This window comes from Abramis brama (assembly GCF_963993115.1).
Source record: "Abramis brama genome assembly, chromosome: 3".
Classification (NCBI taxonomy): domain Eukaryota; kingdom Metazoa; phylum Chordata; class Actinopteri; order Cypriniformes; family Leuciscidae; genus Abramis; species Abramis brama.
In genome coordinates this window covers 52,303,041-52,330,636 of record NC_139965.1, presented here as the reverse complement: position 1 = coordinate 52,330,636, position 27,596 = coordinate 52,303,041, and the positions used below count along the sequence as shown (strand labels likewise).

The 27,596-nt window shown below is 35.6% G+C and overlaps 1 protein-coding gene across 3 annotated transcripts in view; it reads left to right on the top strand.

Moving 5' to 3' along the window:
• hectd4 (HECT domain E3 ubiquitin protein ligase 4) overlaps positions 1-27,596 on the top strand; it is an 83,741-nt gene that overhangs the window by 25,662 nt on the left and 30,483 nt on the right. For all 3 annotated transcript variants that reach the window (XM_084108951.1, XM_084108950.1, XM_084108949.1), the window contains exons 14-44: positions 322-392; positions 525-630; positions 901-1,021; positions 2,472-2,600; positions 3,915-4,039; positions 4,161-4,314; positions 5,224-5,312; positions 5,403-5,607; positions 5,696-5,815; positions 6,461-6,565; positions 7,324-7,487; positions 8,044-8,289; positions 9,099-9,291; positions 9,392-9,496; positions 11,752-11,840; positions 12,142-12,311; positions 12,399-12,534; positions 14,017-14,161; positions 14,262-14,428; positions 15,351-15,497; positions 17,415-17,599; positions 17,679-17,832; positions 18,307-18,587; positions 19,762-19,951; positions 20,109-20,190; positions 20,279-20,481; positions 21,306-21,441; positions 21,574-21,756; positions 23,331-23,495; positions 25,788-25,957; positions 26,089-26,204. In XM_084108951.1, the coding sequence (XP_083965077.1) occupies positions 322-392; positions 525-630; positions 901-1,021; positions 2,472-2,600; positions 3,915-4,039; positions 4,161-4,314; positions 5,224-5,312; positions 5,403-5,607; positions 5,696-5,815; positions 6,461-6,565; positions 7,324-7,487; positions 8,044-8,289; positions 9,099-9,291; positions 9,392-9,496; positions 11,752-11,840; positions 12,142-12,311; positions 12,399-12,534; positions 14,017-14,161; positions 14,262-14,428; positions 15,351-15,497; positions 17,415-17,599; positions 17,679-17,832; positions 18,307-18,587; positions 19,762-19,951; positions 20,109-20,190; positions 20,279-20,481; positions 21,306-21,441; positions 21,574-21,756; positions 23,331-23,495; positions 25,788-25,957; positions 26,089-26,204 (4,652 nt within the window). The remainder of the gene's footprint in view (positions 1-321; positions 393-524; positions 631-900; positions 1,022-2,471; positions 2,601-3,914; positions 4,040-4,160; positions 4,315-5,223; positions 5,313-5,402; positions 5,608-5,695; positions 5,816-6,460; positions 6,566-7,323; positions 7,488-8,043; positions 8,290-9,098; positions 9,292-9,391; positions 9,497-11,751; positions 11,841-12,141; positions 12,312-12,398; positions 12,535-14,016; positions 14,162-14,261; positions 14,429-15,350; positions 15,498-17,414; positions 17,600-17,678; positions 17,833-18,306; positions 18,588-19,761; positions 19,952-20,108; positions 20,191-20,278; positions 20,482-21,305; positions 21,442-21,573; positions 21,757-23,330; positions 23,496-25,787; positions 25,958-26,088; positions 26,205-27,596) is intronic.

Genomic DNA, 27,596 nt, shown 5'->3' with positions numbered 1-27,596 from the left:
AAGGTGTACATTCAAATTACATTCAAGCTATTTTAAGGCATTAAGAAATTACTTTCACGGTGCAAAAACATTTAAATATGTCATTTTGATTATCAAAAATGGGATTTACGGGATATAATTTTTGACTGCAAAGGGACTTAAATATATTTTTTTATATTCTTTAAAACAAATCTTCATTTCTCTTCCAAAGTTGAACAAAATTCTTAAGGGATTTAGTCAAAAAAACATTTTACTAGTCTGAAAAAAATGTTGAATTTATGCAACTGGCCTCAATACCTGCAATAACTACAAACCATTTTTCCATTCTTTATTTCTTATTAGCTCAGGTTTAAACACCTTGTACCAGAGCGAATCTGAGTTGAACAACCTGCTAAAATTTGTTTTCACTGAGGGTAAGAATTACAAATAAATACACATCATACAGAAATCAAGTTTAACTATAAGCCGAGTTATCACTGTAATTGCACAATTGCATAATGATAAGCAATAGTGCCAGTAATTACTAATTTTTTTTCTCTCTGCAGGGGAGAAGAACAGTGGTTTGTCTCAATTACGTGATGTTATATTAAACAACCTTGCTAACCAGTTACAGAAGAACCGCTTTGGTAGTGAGGAGGATGACCACTACAGGTAACAAGTTTCACGGCTCTTTAGATCTGTTCAATACTGTATACTCTACTAGTCATGCATAACACAAAAAATCTACATAATTCTTTTGTGATCGCAACATACAAGTTTCTCCCTTATCTCAACAAAAATGTATTACAATTATTATTAAATATATATGTTCATTTAAAGTAATGTTATTTACCTTGATGATAGATTGTAAATATCTGTAGATGATTTTTGGTTTATATCTGTTTATATCTGCCATTTACACTCTCTCATCTTCCCCTGAAGACTGAAAGATGAACTGTTGCAGTGTATCTTGAAGACTGTAGTGCGAGAGTCATGTCTCCTCATCACCAAATGTCAAACCGTTTCCAAGGAAGACCTTCAGAAGCTTCTGTCCACTGTACCTGTATGTGACTTCCACATAAATTAATTTAAACATTTCTTTGTAAAGAAACTTTTCGTTGTGACTGGTTACTCTGTATGTAGTTTTTAACTGAATTAATCTTAAAAGAGCTCTACAAGCCATTTGTTTTCATATCCCTTGCGAAAAAGAAGTACACTTTAGCATACATTAGCATTAGCAATGTTTAATTGCAATTATAGTAAATGCAATTAGCTGAACTTAGAGTTTTTTTTTTTTTTTTTTTTTTTATCTTTGCAAGTAATTTCTTAATTACTAGTATTGTTTTTGAAACGGTTAAGTGTACTGCTGAATGTACTGACAAACATCTATGGTAAACTAAAATATATTATTTCTTTTGAAAAATGCATTTAAATATATTTGTAATTACACATTTGTAATGATGAAGTACAAAATTGAGTACAAATTTAGTTCAGTTTTACACACTGCAATTTAAATAATAATCAAGTACTATGTGCTTTAGTATGTTAGTCAACACATCAACATAATTTGACTTTTTTTTAAAGCATTACAACAAGTAATAAAACATAATGATTTAAAATGTACTTTAAAGTAAAAGATTTAATTTGTCATTATTACAAAGTGTACTTTTTAAAAGTCTACTTAAGTGTGTTAAGAATCAGTCATGAAAATCCACTCTCTTTAAGTGGCCTTTAATTTAATTCATATTACATTTTCTGGAAGTACTGTTTTCAATGCAATACTGCACATTCAATGCAATTAAGTGCACTTCTTTTTTACAAGGGAAATCAAACTAAATGAATCAATGAAAAAGATGAGATCAATTATCTTGAGTGCTGTTTATTAATTTTCTTGGGATAACTTTAGAATGATCTAAAGTAATCTTTTTTTTTCTTGCTATGAAATATGACTGATTCAAAGTATTTTACCATAACAAACAAATTATTTAACATTTTCCCTTCTGTCCAATTCACACTGAACTGACAGATGCCGACCAATGGCAACAGACACTTTGTTGTGTTTTGTTGGATCAGTGTATTCCCTCTGTCAGTGTCTGTTGGCATTGGTCGGCACATGTTTTTGCCGATGGAACATGTTGAATCAGAATTTGTCAGGTCATGGAATGTCTGAGAAGTGATGTAATGTAATCTGGTGATTGTTTGCATTGGTGGTGTCTGTTTTTTTACAAGCACATGATGTTTTAAGGCCAATTAACTGCACCAACAATGTTGTTCTTACTATTCTGTTGTATGTTACATTGAAGTTCTTAACAAAGTCATCTTGCTAGTAACAGGATCATTTTCTTGCAAAGCCAATTTTACATGTTTGGTTTGCCGAGTGTTATTTTGGACCTTATTTACTGTATATGGTACATCTAAATGTATACATTCAATCTTAATTTGAAATAGTTGTCTGTATAATTTCACAAATGTATTGAATCACTAATTAACCCACAGCACTTCCACATCAACAGGTAGTGTCACCAAGCTTGCGTTACTTAATGGCTGTGCAGAACCATTTGCTCAGCAACACCATCCTGCTCCACCCTGATGACATTGATGATAGTGACAGCTCCCTACAAGGGGAAACAATGAAGGTACAGGTAAACATCCCCTTTAAAAACCCTATGGTCTCTGATTGGTTAGTGTGGACTGATGACGACAGCTGCTGCATTCATGAAAGATGAAACAAACAGGAATTAAAACAGTTCAATATTCTGTGCTCTGTTCTGTAGCTCAAAGTGTGTGTGTGTGTGTGTGTGTGTGTGTATATATATATATTTATATATTATATATATATATATATATATATATATATATATATATATATATATATATATATATATATATATATATATATATATATATATATTAGAACTTGTCACAAACATATAACATGCTATGCTAGAAACATCATTATTGCAGTGATTATTATGTTTCTAGTATGTTATATGTTTGGCAACATTTCTTCTAACCCTAATCGATGGTGTGTGTAGCTTTTAATTTCTTAAACAAACATTTTTAATTTCCATGTCGTCAGTAGATCACGCACTGAACTTTCCACTCCCATCAGTGCTTTTATGGAATTGCACTCACGCTAATTTGCCGTGTTTAGTAAATTTGGCCCTAAGTTTCTTAAAGGGGTAGTTCACCCAAAATTGAAATGTTTAACTTAATGTAATTTCTATTTAAACATGTCATGAGTTTAAATATTTTTGTAATTACACATTTGTACTTTTTAAAAGTGTACTTAAGTGTGTTAAAGGGATAGTTCACCCTTATACCATGATTTACTCACCCTCAAGCCATCCAAGGTGTGTATAACTATCTGAATAAGGATTTTTTTTTTTTTTACACAAACGCATCGCTTCGCTTCAGAAGGCCTTAATTAACCTCCTTGAGACGTATGGATTACTTTTATGATGGATGGATGCATTTTTTTGGCCTTCAAAATCCAGCCCCCAATTCACTCCTATTATAAAGCTTGGCTCCTGTCTCCTAAAGAGACAGGATATTTTAAATGTATCTCTGGTTGTGTTCGTCTGAAAAAAGATACACCTAGGATGGCTTGAGGGTGAGTAAATCATGGTATAAGGGTGAACTATCCCTTAAGTACACTTTTAAAAAGTACAAATGTGTAATTACAAATATATTTCAATTCATGACATGTTTAAATAGAAATGACATTAAAGTGCTTGTAAGTACATTCAGCAGAATATATTTCAAAGACAATATAAGTAAATATGGAATTGGAATGGAAAAACGTGTTCTGTGTGAAAGTATATGTTCTTTTTAAGTATATTATTTCTGTAATGCGTAAAAGTATGCTAAAGTGTACTTCTTTTTCACAAGGGTTCTGTACCAGCTTTAGATGTTCTCAAAGAAATGTGTGTGTTGAATGTGCGTGTTCCCCTCAGGAGTTGCAGACGAGCATCTTATCACTTGCCTCGAAGATCCTGGTTGGGTGTGATGAGGTTCTGGAGACCCTTCAGCAAGTCACCAGCTCCCTTATCAACAGCAACATCAGTGATCGAGAGACCAGGTGCATTACAATATTAGATATTTTTGATGATGTTTTATTTGTATGTTGTACATGTTGTACTTTTTGTACATGTAATTAAATGCTTTCTTTTACTTATCTTTTCTATTTTTTTAATGTGAAGACTGAGAGGACTGGAACAGGTAACGAAGGCCACAATGTTGGGTCACTTGCTGCCGGTTCTGTTGACCTCACTGATGCACCCAAACCTACAAACCCTCACACTAGCTGATGCTCTCATGCCTCAGCTTGTCCAACTGGTCCTCTATACTAGTCAGGTGTGTATATGTGATTGTTGGATGGAAGAGCAATAATTTTTCTTCATTTGGACAATATTTGATATACATAGCATCTCAATATTTATGTATTTGCTCTCAAATAGCATAGAAATCTAAACTCTCTATTGCTAGTATCGGACAAAATATTTTAGCATTCTCATACAGGCTTTAAGAAATATAATGGTCAAATAAAAAGCTAATAATCAAAAAAATGAGCAGAGCTGGTTAATGTTATAACACCAGCCAAATACTAGTGAATATATTGTAAATATTAAATATATTAACCAGCTCTAATCGATGCACACAAATGTCAATATTTTACACTATCACCAAGGCTGCATTTATTGATCAAAATGCAGTAATATTGTGAAATCGTTTTCTATTTCTTATATATATATATATATATTTTAAAATATAATTTGTTTCTGTGCTGCAAAGCTGAATTTTCAGCATCATTACTCCAGTCTTTACTTCCACATGATTTTTCAGAAATCATTCTAATATGCTTATTTGCTGCTCAAAAAACATTTCTTATTATTATCAATGTTGAAAACAGTTTGAAAACAGCTGCTACATATTTTTGTGGAAATATTCAGGATTCTTTGATGAATAGAAAGTTAAAAAACAGCATTATTTGAAATTTTTGTAACATTATTAATGTCTTGACTCACTTTTGATCAATTAAATGCATCCTTGTTGAATAAAAGTTTTAATTTCTTTCACACACACACACAAAAATCGTACTGACCCCAAACGGTAGTGTACATTGAGATTTTTTTTAAATTGAAATATAATGAAAAATGTCAGATTTTCCATTAATATGTGCAAGTACATTTGTAGATCAAATTAATAAATCATAAACCGTTGGTATTGTTAACATTGACTGCTCTGAATCTATCTATCCAACAGACCGCTTTGCTGCTGAAGACACATTCACCATTATTTTCTGAGGATTCCTCGCTAAATCAAGGCCCCAATCCACCCTCATTAAGTGATGGGTAAAAATACTTTTTTCTATCTATCCTTGTAACTATTGGACAAAAACCTTTAGATTACTCAAACACAAAATTATGTTGTATTTAATTCAGTTTCCAGATTCTGGAAGAGAGAGAGGAGCCAGGTTTTTTGACTGGCCTGAAGATCCCTGCCCCATGGGCTGCTGGGAAAACAGTGGAAACTGTTCATCCAGTGCGGGACAACTACAAATTTAAAGATACAGTGCACATACCTGGTGCGCGCTGTCTCTACCTCCGTTTTGACCCTCGCTGCTCCTCCCAATATGACTATGACAAGGTTTGAACTTTCGATTCTTTGAAACTTCTGTTCTCATTCATAGTGGAATGAAAGTGAATATGCATGCTCATAAACTCTCGTTATTCAGCTGGTGATTTATGCCGGGCCCAACACAAATAGTCGAAAAGTGAGTGAGTATGGAGGCAACACCATGGGTTATGGGAGCCGTAGTGTCTTGGGAACTGGATGGCCCAAAGATCTTGTCAAGGTGAGGAAAAGCACTCTCCATAACATCAGACAGTGTTCAAGAATAAAGATGAGCTGGATAAAAACATAAAATAATGTGTTAACTTGTAATAAGTATTTTTAAATAATTTTTTCCTTGATACATGGCAAAACTGGTATATAATCTAATTCATGTGTGATTATCTGTGCTCTTGATGAAGGAAATATAATTTTAATGTTGTCAATATAAAATTCAAACCTCCATACACAGATCTGTTTGCTAAAATGTCTTAGACGATTTTGATAAAGTAACGGTGAGCATTGCTTTTATATTTAAAGAAACAAAACAAAAAACACACACTTTTAATTAAGATTTTTAACACTTTTTAGTTTTGAATCAAAAGAAAAGCTTCAACAACGGTAAATGCAATGAAAAGGTTTATTTATTTTATTTTTTTTTTAACTATTTATTTATATGACTATAAAAGCATGATGCATCAAATGTGGTACATACATTTTTTTTTTTTTTTTTTTTACAAATTTTGCCTAAAGATCCAATAGATGGATAAAATGGTGTGCTTAAATTATATTAAGACACCAGAGTGCACCTTCAGTATTCACAAACAATCTACAGATATTAAATATCTGCATATGCCTTTAATACACTTTTAACCGTATGTTTTTTCAGGTGGAAGGAGATACTGTGACATTCTCTTTTGAGATGAGAAGTGGACGTGAGCACAATACCCCAGATAAAGCCATGTGGGGTTTCTCATGCACTGTCCGAGCACAGGTACTAACTTAAGACTTTACATAAGCCTTTAAATAGATCCCAATCGTAAAATTTACAGAGAAAATTTTAAATACTTAATAGACGTTCATTGACTTTGCTCATCGAATGTGTTTTCCTACAAATGTCTTGGATGCAGGGTTATAATTGTATGCTAAAACATAGATTAAAACTATTTACTTTATACATTATTTCAGACACAGGTCCATATCAATAAAAAAAACGCACAAAAACATGTATTTAAAAAGCAGCAAACGTATAATTTAAAAGTATAATTTACATTGCTCTAAATATTTTGTTCCTTTTTACGAAATTGTTACGAAAAGACTGTGTTGAAATGTGTTAGAAAAACTAACTGAAATTAAATACTCAACAAAAGTGTTATTGATATTGAGTGCACAGACTTGTAGAGTTAATTTTGTGAACATTCTCATAATTTTGTACAATTCTCAACTTCGCAAGTGATTGATAAACCAAATGACAGTGGCATGAACTGTATTTTTATATCCATGTAATGTGAATCTGTCTGTGTTTTTGTTTTGTTTTTATACCATTGCCTGTATAGTTATTTTATGTGCTGGTGAGCCAAAGACAATTTTCCACCTTGGTGGACAATAAAGACACACAATGTGGAGCAAAAGCATTGCAGACACCAACTAATGCTAACCTGAAGTCTAAAGGAAATTTTAAAATAAATCCACTGAAATGGGCAAAACTTTAATCACCTTTCTTGGCTGTATTTCTAATTATGTTGATTTCAGGAGTCATCCGAGGATGTGTCCGGCGGGCTGCCCTTCCTGGCTGATCTAGCTCTGGGTTTATCAGTGCTGGCCTGCGCTATGCTACGCATCCTCTATAATGGCCCTGATATCACACGAGAGGAGGAGACCTGCCATGACCTTCTCTGCTCCAAACTACTGCAGAGGTGTGCTGATTATGTCAGGTTTGGTACAGGACGTGAGGACCCAAATGCAGAGATGCACTTCAGCAATCCTTATTTATCTTTATTTACATAGAAAATTAAACAAAAAGCACAGTGTAAAATAACAAATTTTCCTATTTGAATGCATTTAAAAAAAAGTAAAAAAAAAATCTTTGATTAGAAAGTTCAAAAGAACAACATTTATTTGAAATATAAATCTTCTGTAACATTATCAATGTCTTTACTGTCACTTTTGATCAAATGAATGTGTCATTGCTGAAAAAAAGTATTGATTTCTTTTTAAAAAGCCTTCTTATACACAAAAAAAATTGCTGCCTTATTTTTAAGTGCAACCAACTTGGATGTTTAAGTCATTTCAACTTGAATTACATTCAACTGATTTTTAAAAAAAAATCTTGTATAACTTGTATAAAAAAAGTTGAAAATTGCTTAACTTATTTTGATGAGTTAAAGCAATGTAAAACATGTTGTCATAACTTATTGATCATAGTGTATTTGGTTCTTATATTTTTTGCTTCTTGTTCCTGTTTTCTGTAAGGTGTCAGTGGCAAGTGGAGGCTAATGGTGCGATATCTCCTGCTCTCACGCCGTCTCCGTCTCCCCTGCCGTTAACCATTGATGAGGAGAGAGAGTTCACTTATCCTTCAGACATCCTCGTCCCACCTCCAGGCCCAATGCCTGGGGCTTGCTGTGAGCTGCCCCGCATCCACTTACCTCAGGGCATTATGGGCCGCCTGAGGGAGCTGTCTGGAAGAGCACGGCCTCAGTTTCGCCCCAGCATCAAGTAAGCACGTGATAGGGAGTTTACCTATTAGTGGAATGCAATTACGTTAGAAGAACATTTAACCTTAATCATAAATGCATAAAAATATAAACAAAACGCTTTGACTAATACATGGACATATTTAAAGGTTTCATTTATTTTGTTTAAAAATGTACTTTTAAACTTTACAATTAAAAATATATACTTAATTGGAACAAATGCAAATAGAACAAATGTACCAACGTATTTAAAATGATTGAATTCATATATATAAATTTATATATTATGAATTTATATATATGAATTCAATCATTTTAAATATGTTGGTACATTTGTTCCATTTGCTAAGATTAGTTAATGCTTGAAGCTAAAATGAACTAACAGTGACCAATTTTTTTTTTTTTACAGCATTGGTTAATGTTAGCTAAAAAATACAATTGTTCATGTTTGTACATGTTAATTCACAGTGTTTAACTAATGTTATGAGATGTAACTTTTAATTAAAATAAATTATTAGTAAGTGTTGAAATTAACATTTCTTAAAATTAAGAAGTGCTGTACAATTATTGTTCTTTTTTTCTATATTAGTTTAGGTTAATTAATATTGTTAGTTAAAGTTAACAAATCTAACCTTATAAAGTCTATTTGTGTCATGATTTATTTGCATTTTTGGTTTCAAATAAGTAGTATTTTATTTTATTTTATGATATTTTTTTATTCACACTTCCATAAAGGTTTGACCTTTTTGGCAGCAAACCACAACATTATGACTTCTTGCATCAGAAATGTAGAATAATAGTTGATTAATCATATGTTTATTCTGTTCTCAGAGAGGTGATCCGTCCTGATGTGATGGAGGAAGTGATCGTGTCGTGTGTAATAAAGCACTTGGGCCTGGTAGATGCGCTGCAGTCGCTGGTGAACTTCCAGTACAGAGAAGTGCACAGAGAGGAACACAATCTGCTCTGCAAAATCATGGCCGAGACATTCAAGAAGATCAATGCAATGGAAAGACAGTTACAAGTATGTGTTACAAGTAGCCACAGATGTAGGGCTTTTCATAAACGTATTGTGTGATGCTGTTGAAGAGTAACACTATATTCTGTGTCTGTGTTTGTTTCAGAGTGTAGCTGAATTGGAGCAGAAGTGGCAGAATGAAGTAGATGAAGCTCAACAGGGAAAACTTGAGAACAACTCGCCCTTCTTCCACGACTATCACTTCTTTGAGGTAAGTAATGTGAGATGTAGTGTGAACCGAATGTAATGTTTTCAGACACTTAATTGCGTTAATTGCAATTAAATTGCATTTTTTTTATAGTTTACATAACATTTTATTAAATGAACTTTAGAATGTTTTTTTTTTTTTTAATCACTTAAGTACTTCTTTATATGTAATTTCATAATTTCTCTATTTGTCTGAAATATGGTTGTGTATGATAAATAAAAATGTTATGAGCACAATTGACCCTTCGCTAAGCCACGCCCGAAAACCGCCACAGGCCAATCGTGGCTTAGCAACCGTAACTAGGCGCGGGAGGTCTGGCAAGCTTTCGAGCGAGAGGGAAACATGCCGCGTTGTGCGTATGGATTGTGCAAATCTGATACCCGGTATCCTAAAAGTTTGGACGGGGTGGTGGATTTTGTTCCCTTCCCGAAACCTAAAACCCAAGGGGAGAAATGCCGGGCGTCATCTTCATTTATATAGCGCTTTTAACAATGTAGATTGTTCCAAAGCAGCTTTACATTGATAATAGGAAATTAAAAGTGTTTTGGCTTTATAGCAGCTCTAGAATAAAGTTATTGTCCAGCTCGTGGATCAAGCAATGTGATTAAAGGCAAGACGGAGGCTCACTGACATAATGTAACGGTACTTAAAAATATATTTCAGCATTTTGTTAATCGACAGCCAAACTAGTAACGTTACCCCAATCCGATCGCGACTCTCCCGGTGTTAGTTCTAGTAAAAGTAAAAGGTAGTTAGTAAAAGGAAGGAACATCAGGGGGCTTGCCGGAGATCTCCAAGGAAAAGTTTGGTATGCAAACTTAATCAGTTCATAACAGTAGTCACTATGTGACCCACGACGTGTGAGCAGTAACGTTAGCCTGGCGCACTACAAATATAAGCGGGAGAATGTTATCATTGCAAAGTGGTCAGGCTAATGTCTTGTGTTTATTCCACGATACATATGGATAAGATGTTTGATTTATAAATATTAGAATATTTTCACATTTCATTTACCCTGCTGTGCATGCACATAGCTGTTCCTCAATTTGTGTGTTTCCCATTTGAATGGTCAGCGTATGAGGCGGCTGCTGCTTGCGCTGGGACCTAACGTTATAGACTTTAGCTTCAATTTTGATGAAATTATTCTCTAATCGTTTGCATATTATGTCGTGGATATAGCCCTCGAATGCATACTGCAGTCTTGCTCTCTCATATTTTCACCTGTCCGCCAAAAATGACTAATTATCTCCTTAGGAATGTCTGAAACCAGTGCATACATACTGTAATAGACGTGCCAGGCGCAAAAGCTTGACAGGTGTAGCAACAGTAACTAAGGAGGGCGGGGCTTAGCGAAGGGTCAATTTGTACATTACCTTACATAAAAGTGAAAGTGTGGTCTAGAGATGCACCGGTCGACCGGCCATAAATCAGAACAGGACAGTTTTTGCTCCAAACACACGATCGTCAACCAAATTTTTGTTTTATTTTGTCCGACCTCTATTCCAGGCTTGCACACTGCATTGCAATATTTTCCCAAAATGTCAAGTCTGTGAACAGGACATTAACACAGGCCAGACAGAGACAGGACAAGTAGCTCTGGGACACAAAGAAGAGAACAGAGATGCATCAGCAGAGAAAATACTGTACCAGGCGCAGAAACTCTTTGCGATGCTCGAAATATTAGAAGAAAAATATAAATATTGCATTGTGAGCGGGTTCTTTTATAAATGTATCTCGGAAGGGAACTGAACTTTCAATGTAATTTTCTTTTCCTCTTACATTAGTTTTGCACTCCAGGCACAACTTCACAATAGGCATACAAAATATGTAATAAATATTTAATATAAAGTGAGGAGAAGCAGTTTTTCCTAGGTCAAACATCTCTTTTACCCACTGCTGTATTTACTTGGTACACCAGGGTACTTCAGATAATACCATGATATTTCAACAAATGTTAAATTGGCATAATTAGCTCAAACTTCACCATTACAAGAGCAACATTTCTGAAATAAAAGGTATTCTTTGCATGACAAATAAGAAAGTTTCTGGTTGTAGTGTGTCCTTAAAGTTCTTTGATGATTATTAAGTGTAATCTTCCAGAATCGCTAGTTTCTTTAAAGAATAATATAATCATTTGTACTGGAACAGCTGCAGGAAGTGTAGGCATTGACAAACTGTATGCAGTGGTTTGTTTCCGCTTATATTGTAGCCAGATTAAGTCGAAAATTGATTCATTTGGTGTGTCTTGTGGCTCACAGAACAAAATGAAGGAGCTGGAACTTCTGTGTTCGCTCAAGGAGGTTCCTCTGGACTGCACAGATCCAGAAAATGCAGTGATGGCTTTGAGGTATGACATGAAACCCATTCTGACTCCCTGTAGTGGATCTAAATTGTTCTCAAAGCTGTCGGTTACACCCATTCATCATAGAATCCTGTTCCCACAAAAATATGAAGCAGCACAACTGTTTTCAACATTGATAATCATAAGAAATGTCTCTTGAGCAGCAAATTAGGATTAAATTACATTTTAAGATATTTTCAAATAGAAAAATGTATTTGTAAACAACAAATTAAACCAACTTGCCAACCCCAAACTTTTGAACAATAGTGTACTTATGAAACTATTGCCTGTGTTTTGTTTTGGACAGAGAGAAGTTTTTCCATGAGGTTAATGCCGTGCAGCAGCAAAGAAGCTCCGTTCCACTGGCTAAAACCAAAGCGCTTGTGAAGAGCTTGATAAACCGCTCTGAACTGCTGCTACATGTTACAATAGCACCACAATGCAAGAGTCTGTCTACAACACCAACATGCACACCAGGTTATTTGTGCACGCATTTACACATGCACACACTTGCATAAGCTTACAAATGCGCTTAACAGCCCTTTTAACTTGTCCTTCTTACAGCCTGCAAGTCAGTATCGGACGCTAAATCGATGGCTCCTATAGTGAAGCAGCCTGTGTTCCTGCGCAGTATGTCCGCTCCCTCAGATTTGGAAATGATTGCCAACAGTGATGTGGAGTTTACACATGGAGCACAAAGGTACCTCTGTGACAGCAGAAGCATCAAATAACAGTTATAAAACGAAGAGGTTCAACTCTCTGATTTGTAAAATTGCCAATATGCGCACACCTGTAAGCACATATTAGTTGAATTTTTATATAAATGTTTGAATATTTGGCAACCACAGACAGCCTACATTCAGAATAATAAACTACATTACAGTTGTTTATTATTAAAGCTGAAATCATTTATTTATTAATGCATTTATTTATTTATTTTTATCTGCATGCATTTATTTATACATTTCCAAAAATGTATTTATGCATTCATTTTTTCATTCATGTCAGCTTAATTTGTCCTTTAAAAGTCATTCAAAATTTGATTTCTCAAAAAGCTTAAAAGCATGGCTCTTTTGTTCAGATGAAGGTGTGTTCAGCAAATCAATAACTGGGTGACGTTTTCTCGGTCAAAAAAAAAAAATATATATATATATTTATTTTTATTTTATTTTTTTATTTATTGGTTCAAATTGCTCGGTTTGTATCGCGGTTTTAGGTTCATGGTTTCGTTACAGTTCGGTATGTGCTATGTTCAGGGAAAAAAAGACCACTGTCAAATAAAAATAAAGAATAAAGGAACAAATGATCTAACTACCAGCAACCGCACAAATAAATACAAGAGAGCAAAGATATAAATAAAATAAACAGTGCTTTTCAAGTAGGTCTAACATTAGTTTTCAGGCACAGAAATTGAATAAAGTAATAAATTGTAAAATAACATTGCAAATTTGACTGTAGAAATTAAAGATTAATCCTTATTAAAGTTACAAAAGCTATTCAATCAAGAACAGTGAGTGATTTCCATGTCTTTTGTTGTTTGATTAACATTAAACACAGACAGCAGCAGGAATATTAGGCAGCTGTCACTTTAAGACATAATGCACAGATCCAAAATACTGATACGGTTACATCTTTCTCAACTGTACAAGTTCACTTAATGCATGACAGACTATGTCTGCTAGGATACTCATGTTGACACAATTTTTGTGTGAATTTCTCCATTGAATTACTAGACTTGAAAGACGACTCAATATTTGCTTTGGATGAGTGCGCACACACAAATCTTTTCACAGCACGTGCGAGTTCACTTTCGTGTCTTGCTCTTGAATGTTTAAATTGGCAAGGCTTAAATGAGTTTAGTTTAAACATAGATAGCAACATGTGCTGTTCAGGTCTTGCTTGTGCTTGTGCGCTATCAACACCTGAATTGAATAAAAAGTTTACAAAGAGTGAGCGTTTTGTTCACGTTTTGTTCATCAAATTTGAGATGAACCGTGGTGCAAGTGCGTGCCGAAATGTGGGTGGAGAACGGTACGATTTGACTTTTTTTTACAGAGAACCGTTACACCCCTAAATATATTTATGTATGTGTATATGTATATGTATATATGTATGTATATATGGTTAAAGTTTATATTATGGTAAAAGTTTTACAAATTGTAGTAACTAATTGTCTGTCTAGGAGGCGCATCAACCCATCCAGTCACCGGAGCAGCTCTTTTACTCTACTACAGTCATTGGTCATTGAAGACAGCAAGGACAAGCCCACGTACAGCGTGCTCCTGGGACAACTGTTTGCCTTCATAGGAACAACACCTGATCAAACTGTGAGATCAGACACATGCAGCAGGACACTTGTTAAACATCAACTGTTGCCATTCATTGCTCTCACTTGCAATGTTTCTAAACTGAGTCTTATGCCTGCAGGTGTCCAGCACCAGCTTCCTGTCAGCAGCTCAGACCCGCTGGAGGAGAGGTCGCACGAGGAAGCAGGCTCTGGTTCACATGAGAGAGCTGCTCACCGCTGCTGTTCGGGTGGGAGGGGTCACACATCTGGTCGGCCCAGTTACCATGGTGCTGCAGGGTGGACCAAGGTACATTTTAAACTGGTTTAACCTCAGGTTGCTGCCAAACTACTGTTCAAACTTTGGGGTCAGTAAGAATTTTCTAAGAAATAAGTACTTTAATTCAGAAAGGATGCATTAAATTGTAAATACTGAAATAACTGCATCACAGTTTCCACAAAAATATGCAAAAAAATTAAATTTAAAAGAACATTTCTATTGTAATATATGTTAAAATGTAATTTATTCCTGTGATGCAAAGCTGAATTTTCAGCATCATTACTCCAGTCTTCAGTGTCACATGATCCTTCAGAAATCATTCTAAAATGCTGATTTGCTGCTCAAGAATCATTTCTTATTATTATCAATGTTGAAAAGAGTTGTGTTGCTTCATATTTTTGTGGAAACTGTGATACACTGCCATTAAAAAATTTGGGGTAAGAATGTTTAGAAATTAATGCTTTTATTTAGCAAGGGCACATTAAAATTAATCACAACTAACAGTAAAGACATTTATATTCTTCAGTTTTTAAAAAATATGTTCTTTTTAACTTTTTATGAATCACAGAATCCTGATTTTTTTTTTACCACAGATATATTAAGCAACAAAAACGGTTTCTATCATTGATGATAAGAAGAACCATTATTAATAATTGAGCACTATAAAAATTTATTGCAACTGAGCAGCAAATCAGCATGTTAGAATGGTTTCTGAAGGATCATGTGACACTGAAAGCTGGAGTAACGATGCTGAAAATTCAGCTTTGCATCACAGAATTACATTTTAAAATATAAAAGTTATTTTAAATGGCAATAATATGTCTCAATATTATTGTTTTACTGTATTAATGATCAAATAAATGCAGCCTTTAATTTAATATTGCTAGATGCTAGATGGATTGCATCTCTACCATGAAGCTTAAGTTGTCCATATGAATGTGCGTGTGTGTAGAGTCGAGGAACTGACGTGCGGAGGCATGATGGAGCATGTCCAGGAGGCCTTTGGAGAGACCATGACATCAGTGGTGTCTCTCTGTGCCCGTTACCCCATAGCCTGTGCCAACAGCATCGGCCTGCTGTGCACCATCCCTTACACCAGGCAAGCATCTTTAGCCTCATGACATCACATGTTTTTTGTGTTTTGCAGACCATGTAATTTCACTTAGGTGACCGCAAAGGAAATGTTGTTTCAGAGGTATATTTTTTTCTTAGTCACAGTAGTGAAATTTTGAGGGCAAAAAAGGCCTATTGTCAGTAAGTGTGGTGGTTTGACCAGCTTGAACCCGATACAAAATCTGCGTGTGGAAATCTTTTGGAAATCTATTCTTACATAAGCTGTTTCGGTCGGGCAATTAAGTCTGAATAACGCGAAAATGTGCCAAGACGAAACTGCAATAAGAGCAACGGCTTAAGTGCAAATTAGACTGCAATATTAATTATTATCACTCGCGGCTTTGTGTTAAATAAAGCAGCGCGTCTAACTAAAATACAGAATTATGTGAAGTTAAAAATACAAAGTAAGCAGAGAATCGAAGATGGCCTTACCTCGATTAAAATACAGCACTGAAATAACAGGAGAACAGAGTATTCTAGAAAAAACCACTTGCGCGCTCTTGTTGTGTCTCTTGCGTGCTGCTCGCTGGTCCTTATTATGTTTCTAGCATGTTATATGTTTGGTAACTAAGCCTATCTGATAGAGTGTATAGCTTTTCATTTCTTTAACAACCATGTAGGAAGACACGAGTATGGCCATATTCCAGGATGACAATGTCAAGATTCATCAGGCTCAAATTGTGAAAGAATGGTTTGGAGGGAGCATGAAGAATCATTTTCACACATGAATTGAGTCCAGACCTTAAATTCAGTGAAAGTGTTTGGGATGTGCTGGATGAGACTTTACAATTTCAATACAATTTCTACATTGACAATACAAGATCTTGACCAAAAATGTATGCACCTCTTGATGGAAATAAAATCACATAATTGTGTCTTCCTACATGGTTGTTTAAAGGTCCCGTATTATGCCCCTTTTCACAAGATGTAAAATAAGTCTCTGATGTCCCCAGAGTGTGTATGTGAAGTTTCAGCTCAAAATACCCAACAGATCATTTTTTACAGCATGTTTAAATTGTAATTTTTTGGGGCTCAGAAAAACGCGCTGTTTTAGTGTGTGCCCTTTAAATGCAAATAAGCTGCTGCTGGATGACCCAGGGGGCGGAGCTTCATGAGCTCGCGCTCAGTCTCTCAGGACAATTTCATCTCACGGAATGATGATAATATCAGAAACTCTCAGTAACGGTGTTCATTTCGAGTCGGACAATAATGCCTACAGAGTCAGAGTGCTGTATAGAGATGGAACAGGTATAGTTTAGTAGTTTAATTACGGTTATTATAACGTATTTGTCATCTGCTTGTATGTATCCATTATTTATTAATAGCCTACAAGTCTGCTGTCTGAATGATGATCAAACATATACTGATGAGTTTAATAAAGTTTATTGTACATCACACAAAAGATGAAGCGTCAGTTTTACTTCAGAAAATCACCGTAAGAGCTGAGTAAACACAGTAAGTTATAAGAAGTGCGCAAGTACATAAACGAATTTCGGTAGAGTTGAGGGAGCATTCCTGTGGGCGGAGGTTAGTCAAAAAACGGTTCTAGTGACGTCATTAAAGAAGGAAGTAGAGGGATGTAGTCCAAACGGGCCGTTCGATGTAGGCGACTTCTGTTAAATAAAATATCTCGCTTGGCATTGAACTTTGAGCTTTATAATTTTACAGATATTATTTATGCTCTAACAGCAACATTACACACTAACTAAAGTTTGAAACATGGGATCACGAAGAACGGGACCTTTAAGAAATGAAAAGCTACACACTCCATCAATTAGGGTTAGATGAACTGTTCCCAAACACATGCTAGAAACATAATAATGACAGATGACTTGGAGTTACATCTAAAGTCGATCTAAAATAAGAATCCTTCATCTAAAGTGCTATCTGATGGTGTCCACAGGAGTGAGGAGCAGTGTCTCGTTCGCAGTGGTTTGGTTCAGCTTATGGACAGGCTGTGTAGCCTGAGCAGTCAGAGGGACTGCAGCTCCAATGAGAAACAAACCAAAAAACAGAAAGTAGCCACGATGGCCTGGGCTGCTTTTCAGGTGCTGGCCAACCGCTGCATTGAGTGGGAAAAAGTCGAAGGTGAGGAAAGTTTACCGTTCAAAAAGTACCACTACAAACCTGTTTAATTACAACAGACGCTAACATTGTTGTCTGATAGGAGGCTCCACAGACGCAGTGCATTCTGGACTGGCACGACAGGTGTCTAGCTTATTAACCAATCACCTGGCTCGGGCGACAGACTGCTGCGGTAACCAAGCGGCAGGGAATGATGCCCTGCAGGATGTGCTCAGTTTGCTCAACGATCTGTCCAGGTAATTCCTGGTTTTCTCTCATTTAACTTCACTTGTTTGTATTTTACCTTTAAATGTAATATCGCAATATACACTACAGTTAAAATTATAGTACATGTGCTTTAATATGACAATTGCTGTTTTAGCTGAAAATTTTCATTTTGGAGCATCCCTACCGGTCACTAATTGTGATTTTAAGTTTCATTTCCTAAAGTGTGGTTCATAGAGGGTTAAGTACACATGAACATGGTAACTGTTATCTGTTCAGTTTGAGTGTGACGTAAATAAAAGCTTCAGATGAGTCAGATGCAGGTTTCATAGGTTTCATTTTGTGTGAAGCCAATGAACAAAAAAAAAGAAACGTACATTTTTAGGATTTCAAGTCCTTCAATTAAATTGTGCCTAACTTTCAACTAGTTACACATTAAAGTGTAAATGGATTTAGTTGATTTGAACTAATTTCAACTGTTGCATGGCCCTTTCTCCTCTTCCAAGGAGCCACATAGGCAAGACCATCCTGAGCCAGCCAGCCTGTGTGTCCAAGCTTCTGTCACTGCTCCTGGACCAGCGGCCCTCGCCCAAACTGGTGCTGATTATCCTGCAGTTATGCCGTGCTGCGCTTCCACTTATGAGTGTGGAGGACTGTGGGAATGTAGCACTTCCTTCCTGGAGCTACTCAACAAATGCACTGGATGCAGAGCAGCAAGACGCCAATGATCCTGCCTTCCGCATCGCATCACTGCTGCTGGCCAAGCTGGCAGACTATGTGGTGCCAGGTATGAGAGAAAAAAAAAATTTTGGCATTAAAAAAAATAAAATAATATATATATATTAGGGCTGTCAATGTTACACAATTAATGCAGCATCCGTTTTTTCGGTCATCCTTTGGCTAGCATTACATTATATGATCACGCTCTTCTTCATGCAAATGCTTTTAAACCATTCAAGTGTGACAAGACAAAAGAGAACGCGCTGCCTATGTCCTAACACAGACACACACACGGGGCGCACAGAAAGAAGCGCCAGTATCGTGCGCACAGAAAGCGTGCCAGAATCGAGTCTCTTTCACGCTTGAATGAACAGCAACACACAATTATGCCAAAATGTCTGTTTTGTCGAGTATCCTCATAAGAGCAGTCTTAAATTAGTTAAAGTCTTAAATGAACGTAAAGAGCTGTGAGTGAATGAGCTCGTGTGAGATCCACGTCTCTGTCAGCACCTCTGACTTTACTGACAGGCAGCATTATTGGCTGCTGTCCCTTTAAAACCAGCTTTAAAGGGACAGCAGCCAATAATGCTGCCTGTCAGTAAAGTTAATCAAAGAACAAAGGGAACAGAGAATATCACTCACTGCTCCTGACTAAAGAACTTTTGTAGCTTTAATAAGGATTAGTCTATTTATAATTTATGCAGTGCAGACTGTTAGATATCGTTATTTTCATGAGACATCAGTAGCTGTTTTAGTATCAGTGATACTAGTCTTCATTCATAGAAAGATGCCATTAAACAAGTATTTAAAATATACTGCCTTTGTTGTCTCTACATTAATTTGGAGATTAATGTTGAAATGATTACATTATGAAATCTATAAAAAAAAGTAAGTGTTTTTAATTGTGACTAATCGCGATTAATCACAGAAAAAAATGTGTGATTAATCTAGTTATTTTTTTAAATCAATTGATATGTGTGTATATATATATATAGAGAGAGAGAGATTGTAAAATTACGATTTAAAACAACTTTTCTATTTGAATGCATTTTAAAGTGTCATTTATTAGTGTGATGCAAAGCTGCATTTTCAGCATCATTACTCCAGTCTTCGGTATCACATGATCCTTCAGATTTCATTATAATATAATAATTAATTATAAAATGATAATTTTTTTTAAATCTGTTTCTTTCTTTCCTGCTTTATCAGCGAGTTTAATTTAATTTTCTCTCCTCGCTTAGGTTGCCAGACTTTGCTCTCCCCAAGCGCTTCTGAGCCTGACACTAGTCTGACACGGGCCTGTCCTAAGAGCAGTGCTAAGACTGATAAAGACGCTAGTGAGGAGGGTGAAGCAGTGGATGGCAAGCTGTCCATTTTCATCCACAAGAGAGAAGACCAGTCATCACATGAGGTGCTTCAGCCATTACTCAGGTAATAACACTGGGCGGCCACACTACAAAACACATCAACCTTATTGTGTTCTTTGATTCTGAAATAAAGAAAGAAAAGAAACCCATTTAAAAAAAAAAAGTTAATTAAACCCATTTTTATAAAAGTTATGATTGATGTCAGTATTCGCACCTTGCAGCAGCTCAGAGGGTCGTCCTTTCCGTCTCGGCACTGGAGCGAACATGGAGAAGGTGGTAAAGATGGATCGAGATATGACAAAGGTCAGCTCTGGTTTAGTGACTGTTCACTCTTTTGGAGAGCAAAAATCTGTCATGCTGAATGTTGTAAAATCTGTTCACCTTTTTGCAGAGTGGCTGCTGTGAGGTGATCACAGAAGAGGCATCCTCTGCTTTGCGGAAAGCCAATAAGTGGGCTCAATCTGGGCTTATTGTTAGTGTGGGACCACCAATAGAGAACACTGGCCAGGAGAACTCTGGGGTATCCAATACAGGTGACAAGAAGAAAACTGCTCAGTCTACTGTCTGCCGAGAGAGGAACGGTGAATTGGCTCGGTAAGAAAAATATACTTTGCTACCTTTTGAATATCTGAAAGGGAAACTGTCTTCAGGAAAGTTCTGATGGAATTTTCTATTCATCCTACCTGCGTAGGATACATAATAAAGTAGTGTTTATAAGTGCAGCTGCTCTGTGTTCAGGGGTAACCGCTGTATTCATTTATTTAAATAATAGTTCTTACAGTCATTTTACTGAACATTACAATAGACATTGATGTTGTTTAAAAAAACTTTGCTACCTAAACAACACTACCATTCAAAAGTGTGAAATTATGTTGTTTTTTAAAACATTTTGAAAAACATCTCTTCTGCTCAAGGCTGCATTTATTTGTTCAAAAATACAGTTAAAACAGTAATATTGTGAAATATTATTACAATTTAAAAGAAATGTTTTCTATTTGAATCTCTTTTTTAAAAGTTTAAAATTCCTGTTGCAAAGCTGAATTTTCAGCATCATTGCTCCAGTCTTCAGTGTCACATGATCCTTCAGAAATCATTCTAATATGCGGATTTTCTACTCAAGAAAAATGTCTTATTATTATCAGTGTTGACTTTGCTGTGTGATACACTACCATCCAAAACTTTGGGGTTAGTAAGATTTGAATAAATACATGATTGCTTTTATCCAGCAAGGACATATTAAAATAAATTACATTTTAAAATATTTTACAATAGAAAACAGTTATTTTACATTATTTTTGAGTCTTTTGGTGAGCAGAAGAGACATCTTTCAAATACAATAAAACATCTTAATTATTCCAAACTTTTGTTTTGACCATCACTGTAGTTCTTTTCTAATATCAGATTTTTCCGAAACACAGATCAGATCCAGTGCGGCCGTTCATCAGCGGTCACGTGGCTAACAGCATGGCTGCTGAGGTCATCGCTCTGCTCCACAGTCTTCTGACTGCACCTGAATCCAACACTGCTCAAATATGGACCAGCACAGCAGAAAAGGTGAGCTGCCCTTCTTGATTCGTGCCCTGCTCTAACAAGGGTACCATTACAACTGACCTATCAGAATTATACTTGAGTTTCAGTGCTCAATGAAACACACAACAGTGTTGAAATCTTCCATCCTCTCCTCAGGTGTTGTCCAGGGCCTTGATGTACATCCCTCAGTTAGGCAAATATGCTGAGAGTATTCTGGAGAGCGGTAACAGCAGTGGCAGGAAGTTGTCCAAGCTGCAGTCGATTGGCCGACAGGCTGTGGCGGCTCTCTGTGCTCTAGGTGGATTCAAGGAGACCATCAAGATTGGTTCTGAAGTCCAGGTGACCTATTAATCTAACCTGTTAACTGTCACCCCTCCCCTATTTAGAGCACAGACCTGAAAATGCATTATCCGAACTTAAATAGTTTTATTTTATGAATGCTTTCAGATTATTGCTGAAGTGAAAACACTTTACGTTAAAACGTTATAGAAGTTTAAGTTTACTGTAAAGCAAATTAACTCAACTATACATGTTTTATATCATACCAAGTAGAGGTCGACCGATTGATCGGTTTTGCTGTTTAATCGCCACCGATAACCAATTGCTTGTACTAACATACATATTTTCATATCATTATAAATTCATTAATTTGGCGACTAGATGCTGCATTAGTGGAGAACAGCAGTATGTTTGCTGCCGAGGCTGAGGACGCTACATTAGTAGCGGTTAAAACAATGTGACAAAAACACACAACCCAAATGGTTAATGTCAGGATTGTTACCATCTATTTGAATTAGTTTATATCCATTTGTTCGCTTTTAAGCATTTTTTTTTTTTGCAGCGAAGTTGCATATTTAAAGCCAGTGACATGAGAAAGCAAACTGTGTCGTCATGCTGCAGACCGAAACACAAACAAATCTGAAATGCATCTGATTTCTGTTCTTTTTTCTTTTCACTGTAATACATATTATGTTATTTTGATAAGATAATCAAAATGTTCTAAATAATCTAGATAATGTTCTAAAATAGAAGCAAATGTATCAAAGTAAACACAATATACATATGTCTAATTTCAATGCTATGTGTAGATATTGAAAGATAGACATATTTAAAGGGATAGTTCAGCCAAAAATGAAAATTAGCAATTTCATTTTTGGGTGAACTATCCCTTTAAGCATGACTGTTTGGTTTATATGAAATGGTAGCATTTTACAATTAGAGTCCATTAGTAACATTAACTGAGGTTAATAAGTATTGTTCATTGTTAATTTCAACATTTACTAATAGGCCTAGATTTTTTCATTTTAAAGTTGTTTCTCTTAACATTAGTTAATGAACTAACATGAATTATCAAGGTATACTTGATATATTCATATTTTTTATATTAAAAAATTACAATACATATTAATGGTTCAGTACTGTTTTTCAATCTTTGTAATAAAGTTCAGCACTGTTTTATGTGTTATGTTTGTTTTCATTCAAAATCTATTTTTAAAACTATCGGTTAATTAATTGATTATTGGTTAGCGTGGGCCAACCTACAGTTATCGTTATCGGTAAAATCCACAATCGGCCAACCTCAAATACCAAGTATGTATTTTACATATGCTAAACAATTAAAGCTTTATGTCTATCCAATTTGTGTTCCAAGTTGATATCACAAAAATTGAGGTTCCTGTGAGATTTTGTTTAGGCGTTATACCAAAAACAGGCACAGTGTGACACTCAAACAATAGATTGAATTTTTTTTATACATTCTCCTGTCACAACATTAAAAAAGCGTGCCAAATTGTCATGCTACCACAAAACTGACAGTTAACAGGTACACACACAATTTAGCAGATGAATAATCTCAATGGCTTACGTTGCAAGCTGAAGTATTTGCCTCTGTCCATGTCTGTTCTCTGTGTCAGGTGGTGGGTAAAGGTGTATCGGATAGTGTTGGTGTGGTTATATCCATTAATGAACAAGAGGGCATCGCCACTGTCAAGTTTCCTTCCTGCGATTACCGCCGCACAAGCAAGGCGTCTGATATCCTCACTGTTCCCATATCCCGCCTCTGCACCCCCCGCTCTGAGGTAAGCACCTCTCAAATAACTGTAAAACTGCACAATTGTAATTTTGATGTCATATAGTTAGCGATGCTCTTATTTTTTGCATTGAACAATTACGTTTTTTCAGCTTACAGTATCATTCACAGCCCATTGTTATCTACCGTTCTAATCAACTGTATGAGATAGATGGCCTTTTTTTACTCATTGTTATTTCCTTTTAAAAATTTAGCAGACTTTTAAAAATATTTCTTCTCATAATATCATAAATAATATACTTGAAAATAATATACTTAATTGTGAACTGAATGTAATGTTTTTGGTCACTTCATTGCATGTTAATTACAATTAAGTGTAAATGTTGTGGGTCATCTTAATTGGGACTGGTTGTATTCTGTCTCTGATCACTTAAAACTTTTAACACAGTGATCGATCACTGTGTCATTGGTAATTTAGTATTATTATTTTTTATACTACTGTAGCGTTTATTAATGTTTTGCATTAGCATTCATTTTTATATTTTCAGTTTTCATTTAAATTTGAGTTTGTTTTTAGTACTTTTGTAATATCTTTTTTAGGGCTGTCCCCGACTATGGATTTTCATAGTCGAATCAGAATCGTCATGTCTTGCCTATAGTCGACTAATAGTCGAATCATGTGTATGGGGGTGGGGGTGGGGCTGGGGGCGGGGCTTTAACGTTTCAAAGCCGCGATGTACAGAAAATCACACAAAGATATAGAAGAAAATGTATAAAAACATTTTTGATCAATAAAACTAAGAAATAACATAAATAACTCCAGAAAGGCCACACTGCAGATTTGCATTTCACATGCAAATCAAATTAAATCGGCTAAATTACCTGTGCGAGCAGGCCAGCCTACAGCACAACATCGATGCACCGAAAAAATAAACAATTAATTTACTAAATTAAATTAGAACAGAATATACCTTTCTAATAAATAAAAATACAAAACAAAATAAATCAGAATCAAGTCACAGGATGAGGAGCAAATGTGTGCAAAATGCCTAAAGTGCAGGGGAACATATATTCAAAACACAAGCCACAAATAGTAAGATTAGATAACCCTGACAGATTAATAAATAAAATAAAAATAAAGAAATTATTAAAATAACGATAGTAGCCAGAATTTTCAACTTTGTCTTTTTAACTGCAGAAACAACAATAAATGCTAAACTGGAGAGGCAGTCTTTTTAGCTAAAAATGTTCACAGCATCCAAAAATAAAATTAGAACCGGCTGAAAAGTTTTGAAATCACTTGTACCTTACCTGATCGACAGAACAAATCCAGTCTTTCACTCTGTCTGTCCGTTGGAGTTTTTTCAAATTGTGCGCGCGGATAAAATACATTCTAACGTGAAACCCTGTCTATGCGTGAAACATGTTAAGGTTGGCCGGCAGAAGTGCGATCATGGTTTTCCTGATGCTAAATCCAGCCTTGGAGAATATCCTTTCTGATGGTGTACATCCACACTTTAGATTTTCTTATCCCAGACATTGTTAAAGATTTAAATCCTTGCCGCGAAGACCCTCCTCTGTCGGTCACGGATTGAAAGTGAAACTTAAATCTGTCACGGGGTGTTTGGATTTATTCACGCTCGTTAAAAAATATTTATTAAAAGCTTCTTTCTTTGCACATTTTTATATAGGCCTACAGCATTATCATAATAGGCTGAATATTAACATATTTTAATATTATAACATAATATAATATTAAGCTTTTTGACATAAAAGCTAGTTCTATGTGAAATCAGACATTGAGCGCCCTCATATAGCCAAAGTGGCATGATCCTCGTTTCATAACACCTCTGCGAAGATTCGACCGTGAGATCGGTAGTCGAATCAGGCTCCTCCTATCGAAGCATCGAATCTTCGACTATTCGGGGTCACCCCTAATCTTTTTTTATTTGTTTTTTGTTTTTTTTAGATTTGCTATTTATTTATTTCATTTTAGTACTTTAATCATGTTATATTTGTTTAATTTTATTTCAGTTTACAAAAAAACATTAATAGTCACGGTTATTGAACTTTTCCACAGTGATTTTAAGCATCTACAGTAGTTAACAAACATGCCCCAGTTCGTATATATTGAGTAACAACTCAATGTTTACTTACCAAGGAGCTGACAAATGTAAAGCCAGAAAAACAGATGCTTTGAAATACCATGTTGATATATGATTAAACTTCCCTTGCCATGTCTTGCCTTTGCCTCAGGACTTATCAAGCTTGCTCATTTCTAAAGCAGCTCAGGTATCTGATGTCATGTCTTAATCTTGGAGCTCTGTGTGTTTGTTGTAAGGCTCTGCCGCTGCATAAGCTGTCCATCACAGAGAAGGTTGTTCAAGCAGTGCAGTCCATGTTACTGCCACAGGAGGGCAGTCTGTCCATCCACACGTCCCTCCCTGCGTCTGGAGACGGAGCCAGTCCTGTGATGGCTGTGGTGCGTCTTCTGGCCGAGATCAGAACTAGGTCAGAACCTCAGTGCATCTTATATTGTGACATAGCACAGCCAAAACAAGAATGTGGAAGAATGTGTCATTGTACAGTAGTGCTATGAACCCATATGGGATATTTATTGTGGGTGTCTTTGACTCTGTCAGAGCGTGTTTGGTGATGGCGCAGCTGCTTGAGGACAGCTCATTTTGTGAAGAGTTTATTCAGCAGTGTCCAGCGGCAGTGGAGGTGCTTAACCTGATAGCTCAGGAGTGCAGTCCTGGTGAGTGCTGTCAACATTAGAGCTACACTTCCTCTACACCCAAAAAGTAGAAATAAAAGATATATTTCTATGCAAGATGAAACTTTTTTAATAGTGATTAATTGCACCCTTTTTGTGCAATTAATCGTGATTAATCCCACACTTATCGTGAAATTAAGCATACACCATTTATCTTGTTTAACATTTTCATTTTCTCATTGGCTATATCCAGCAAAGTAAACCATCAGATTGAAGGACGATTCTTACAAAACTGCATTTTTTGCACGTTTTTTTCAAGGTAAATTTAGGTGTCTTTCTAAAAAAGGACACTTGGAGACTCCAAAAGGACACCAAATAACCAAATGATATAAGGAGTCTTTACAATTCATACATTTATGCACACCAAAGAACCCATAAAAAAAAATAAAAAAAACATTACAGACCCCCCCCCCCCCCCCCCCCCCCCCCCATTTCATTTTAGACAAGTCAAGTTGCAATACCAACCAGGACCACATGGAGATGCCAAAAAAAACTAAACCAACTGCCTTGATCTGACTGTATATACCTACTACAGAACACAGATCCATTCAGAATTACTAAATACAGCAACAAAAACATGACAAATCAAAACATTATCCTGAGTCTTTGTGGAAACATACATTTAATGAAATGTGTCTGTGCATAAATAGTGTGCGATCAGTGCACCGAGAGAACGCACACACGGTTTGTTTACGCAATATACAGTAGCGGACTTATGCATGCTTACTGTACCTTGTTTGCAATCCTTGTCCATCAAAACTTTTCTAGCGAGGCGCTGGTTTGCTTTATTCAGCCGCGAAACTTAGTTTGTGTATAACATGTTAATGGTGACAGCCCCTATATTTAAACAAAAAATATTCAAAAATTAAATTAAAGCAAAAAATATAAAAATGTATTTAAATGATTAATAAATACTATAATAGTATATAAATGATAGTAAAATAACACTGTTCAGCTGGGGTGGAAATCGCCAGAGGCCCCACAATATGATATCTTCATGATTGCTTAGCCACGATACATTATTGCGATTTTAAAGTCCCCCTGTAGTCAATAGTTGTATCCCTTAAAATTAAACTTTCAGCACCAAAATGACATATTTAAATGTTTTTTTCCTGTGAAAAAAAAAATCTTCATGCCTTAAAATAGCTTGAATTTAACTCTACACCCTTGCTTCATTTAGTATTCACGGATATCTGAATATGTAAATTAGCCCCGCCTCCACTCACTCACACCAGCTCAGAGATCCACTCTATCAACTGGACTCAAGTTACTGTAGTAAACGATGCACAATGGTATCGCTCTTTACAACATCGGTAATTAATATGATTAGCCTTTTTCTTGACTATGTTATCAAACAGCTAATAATGTGTTGCT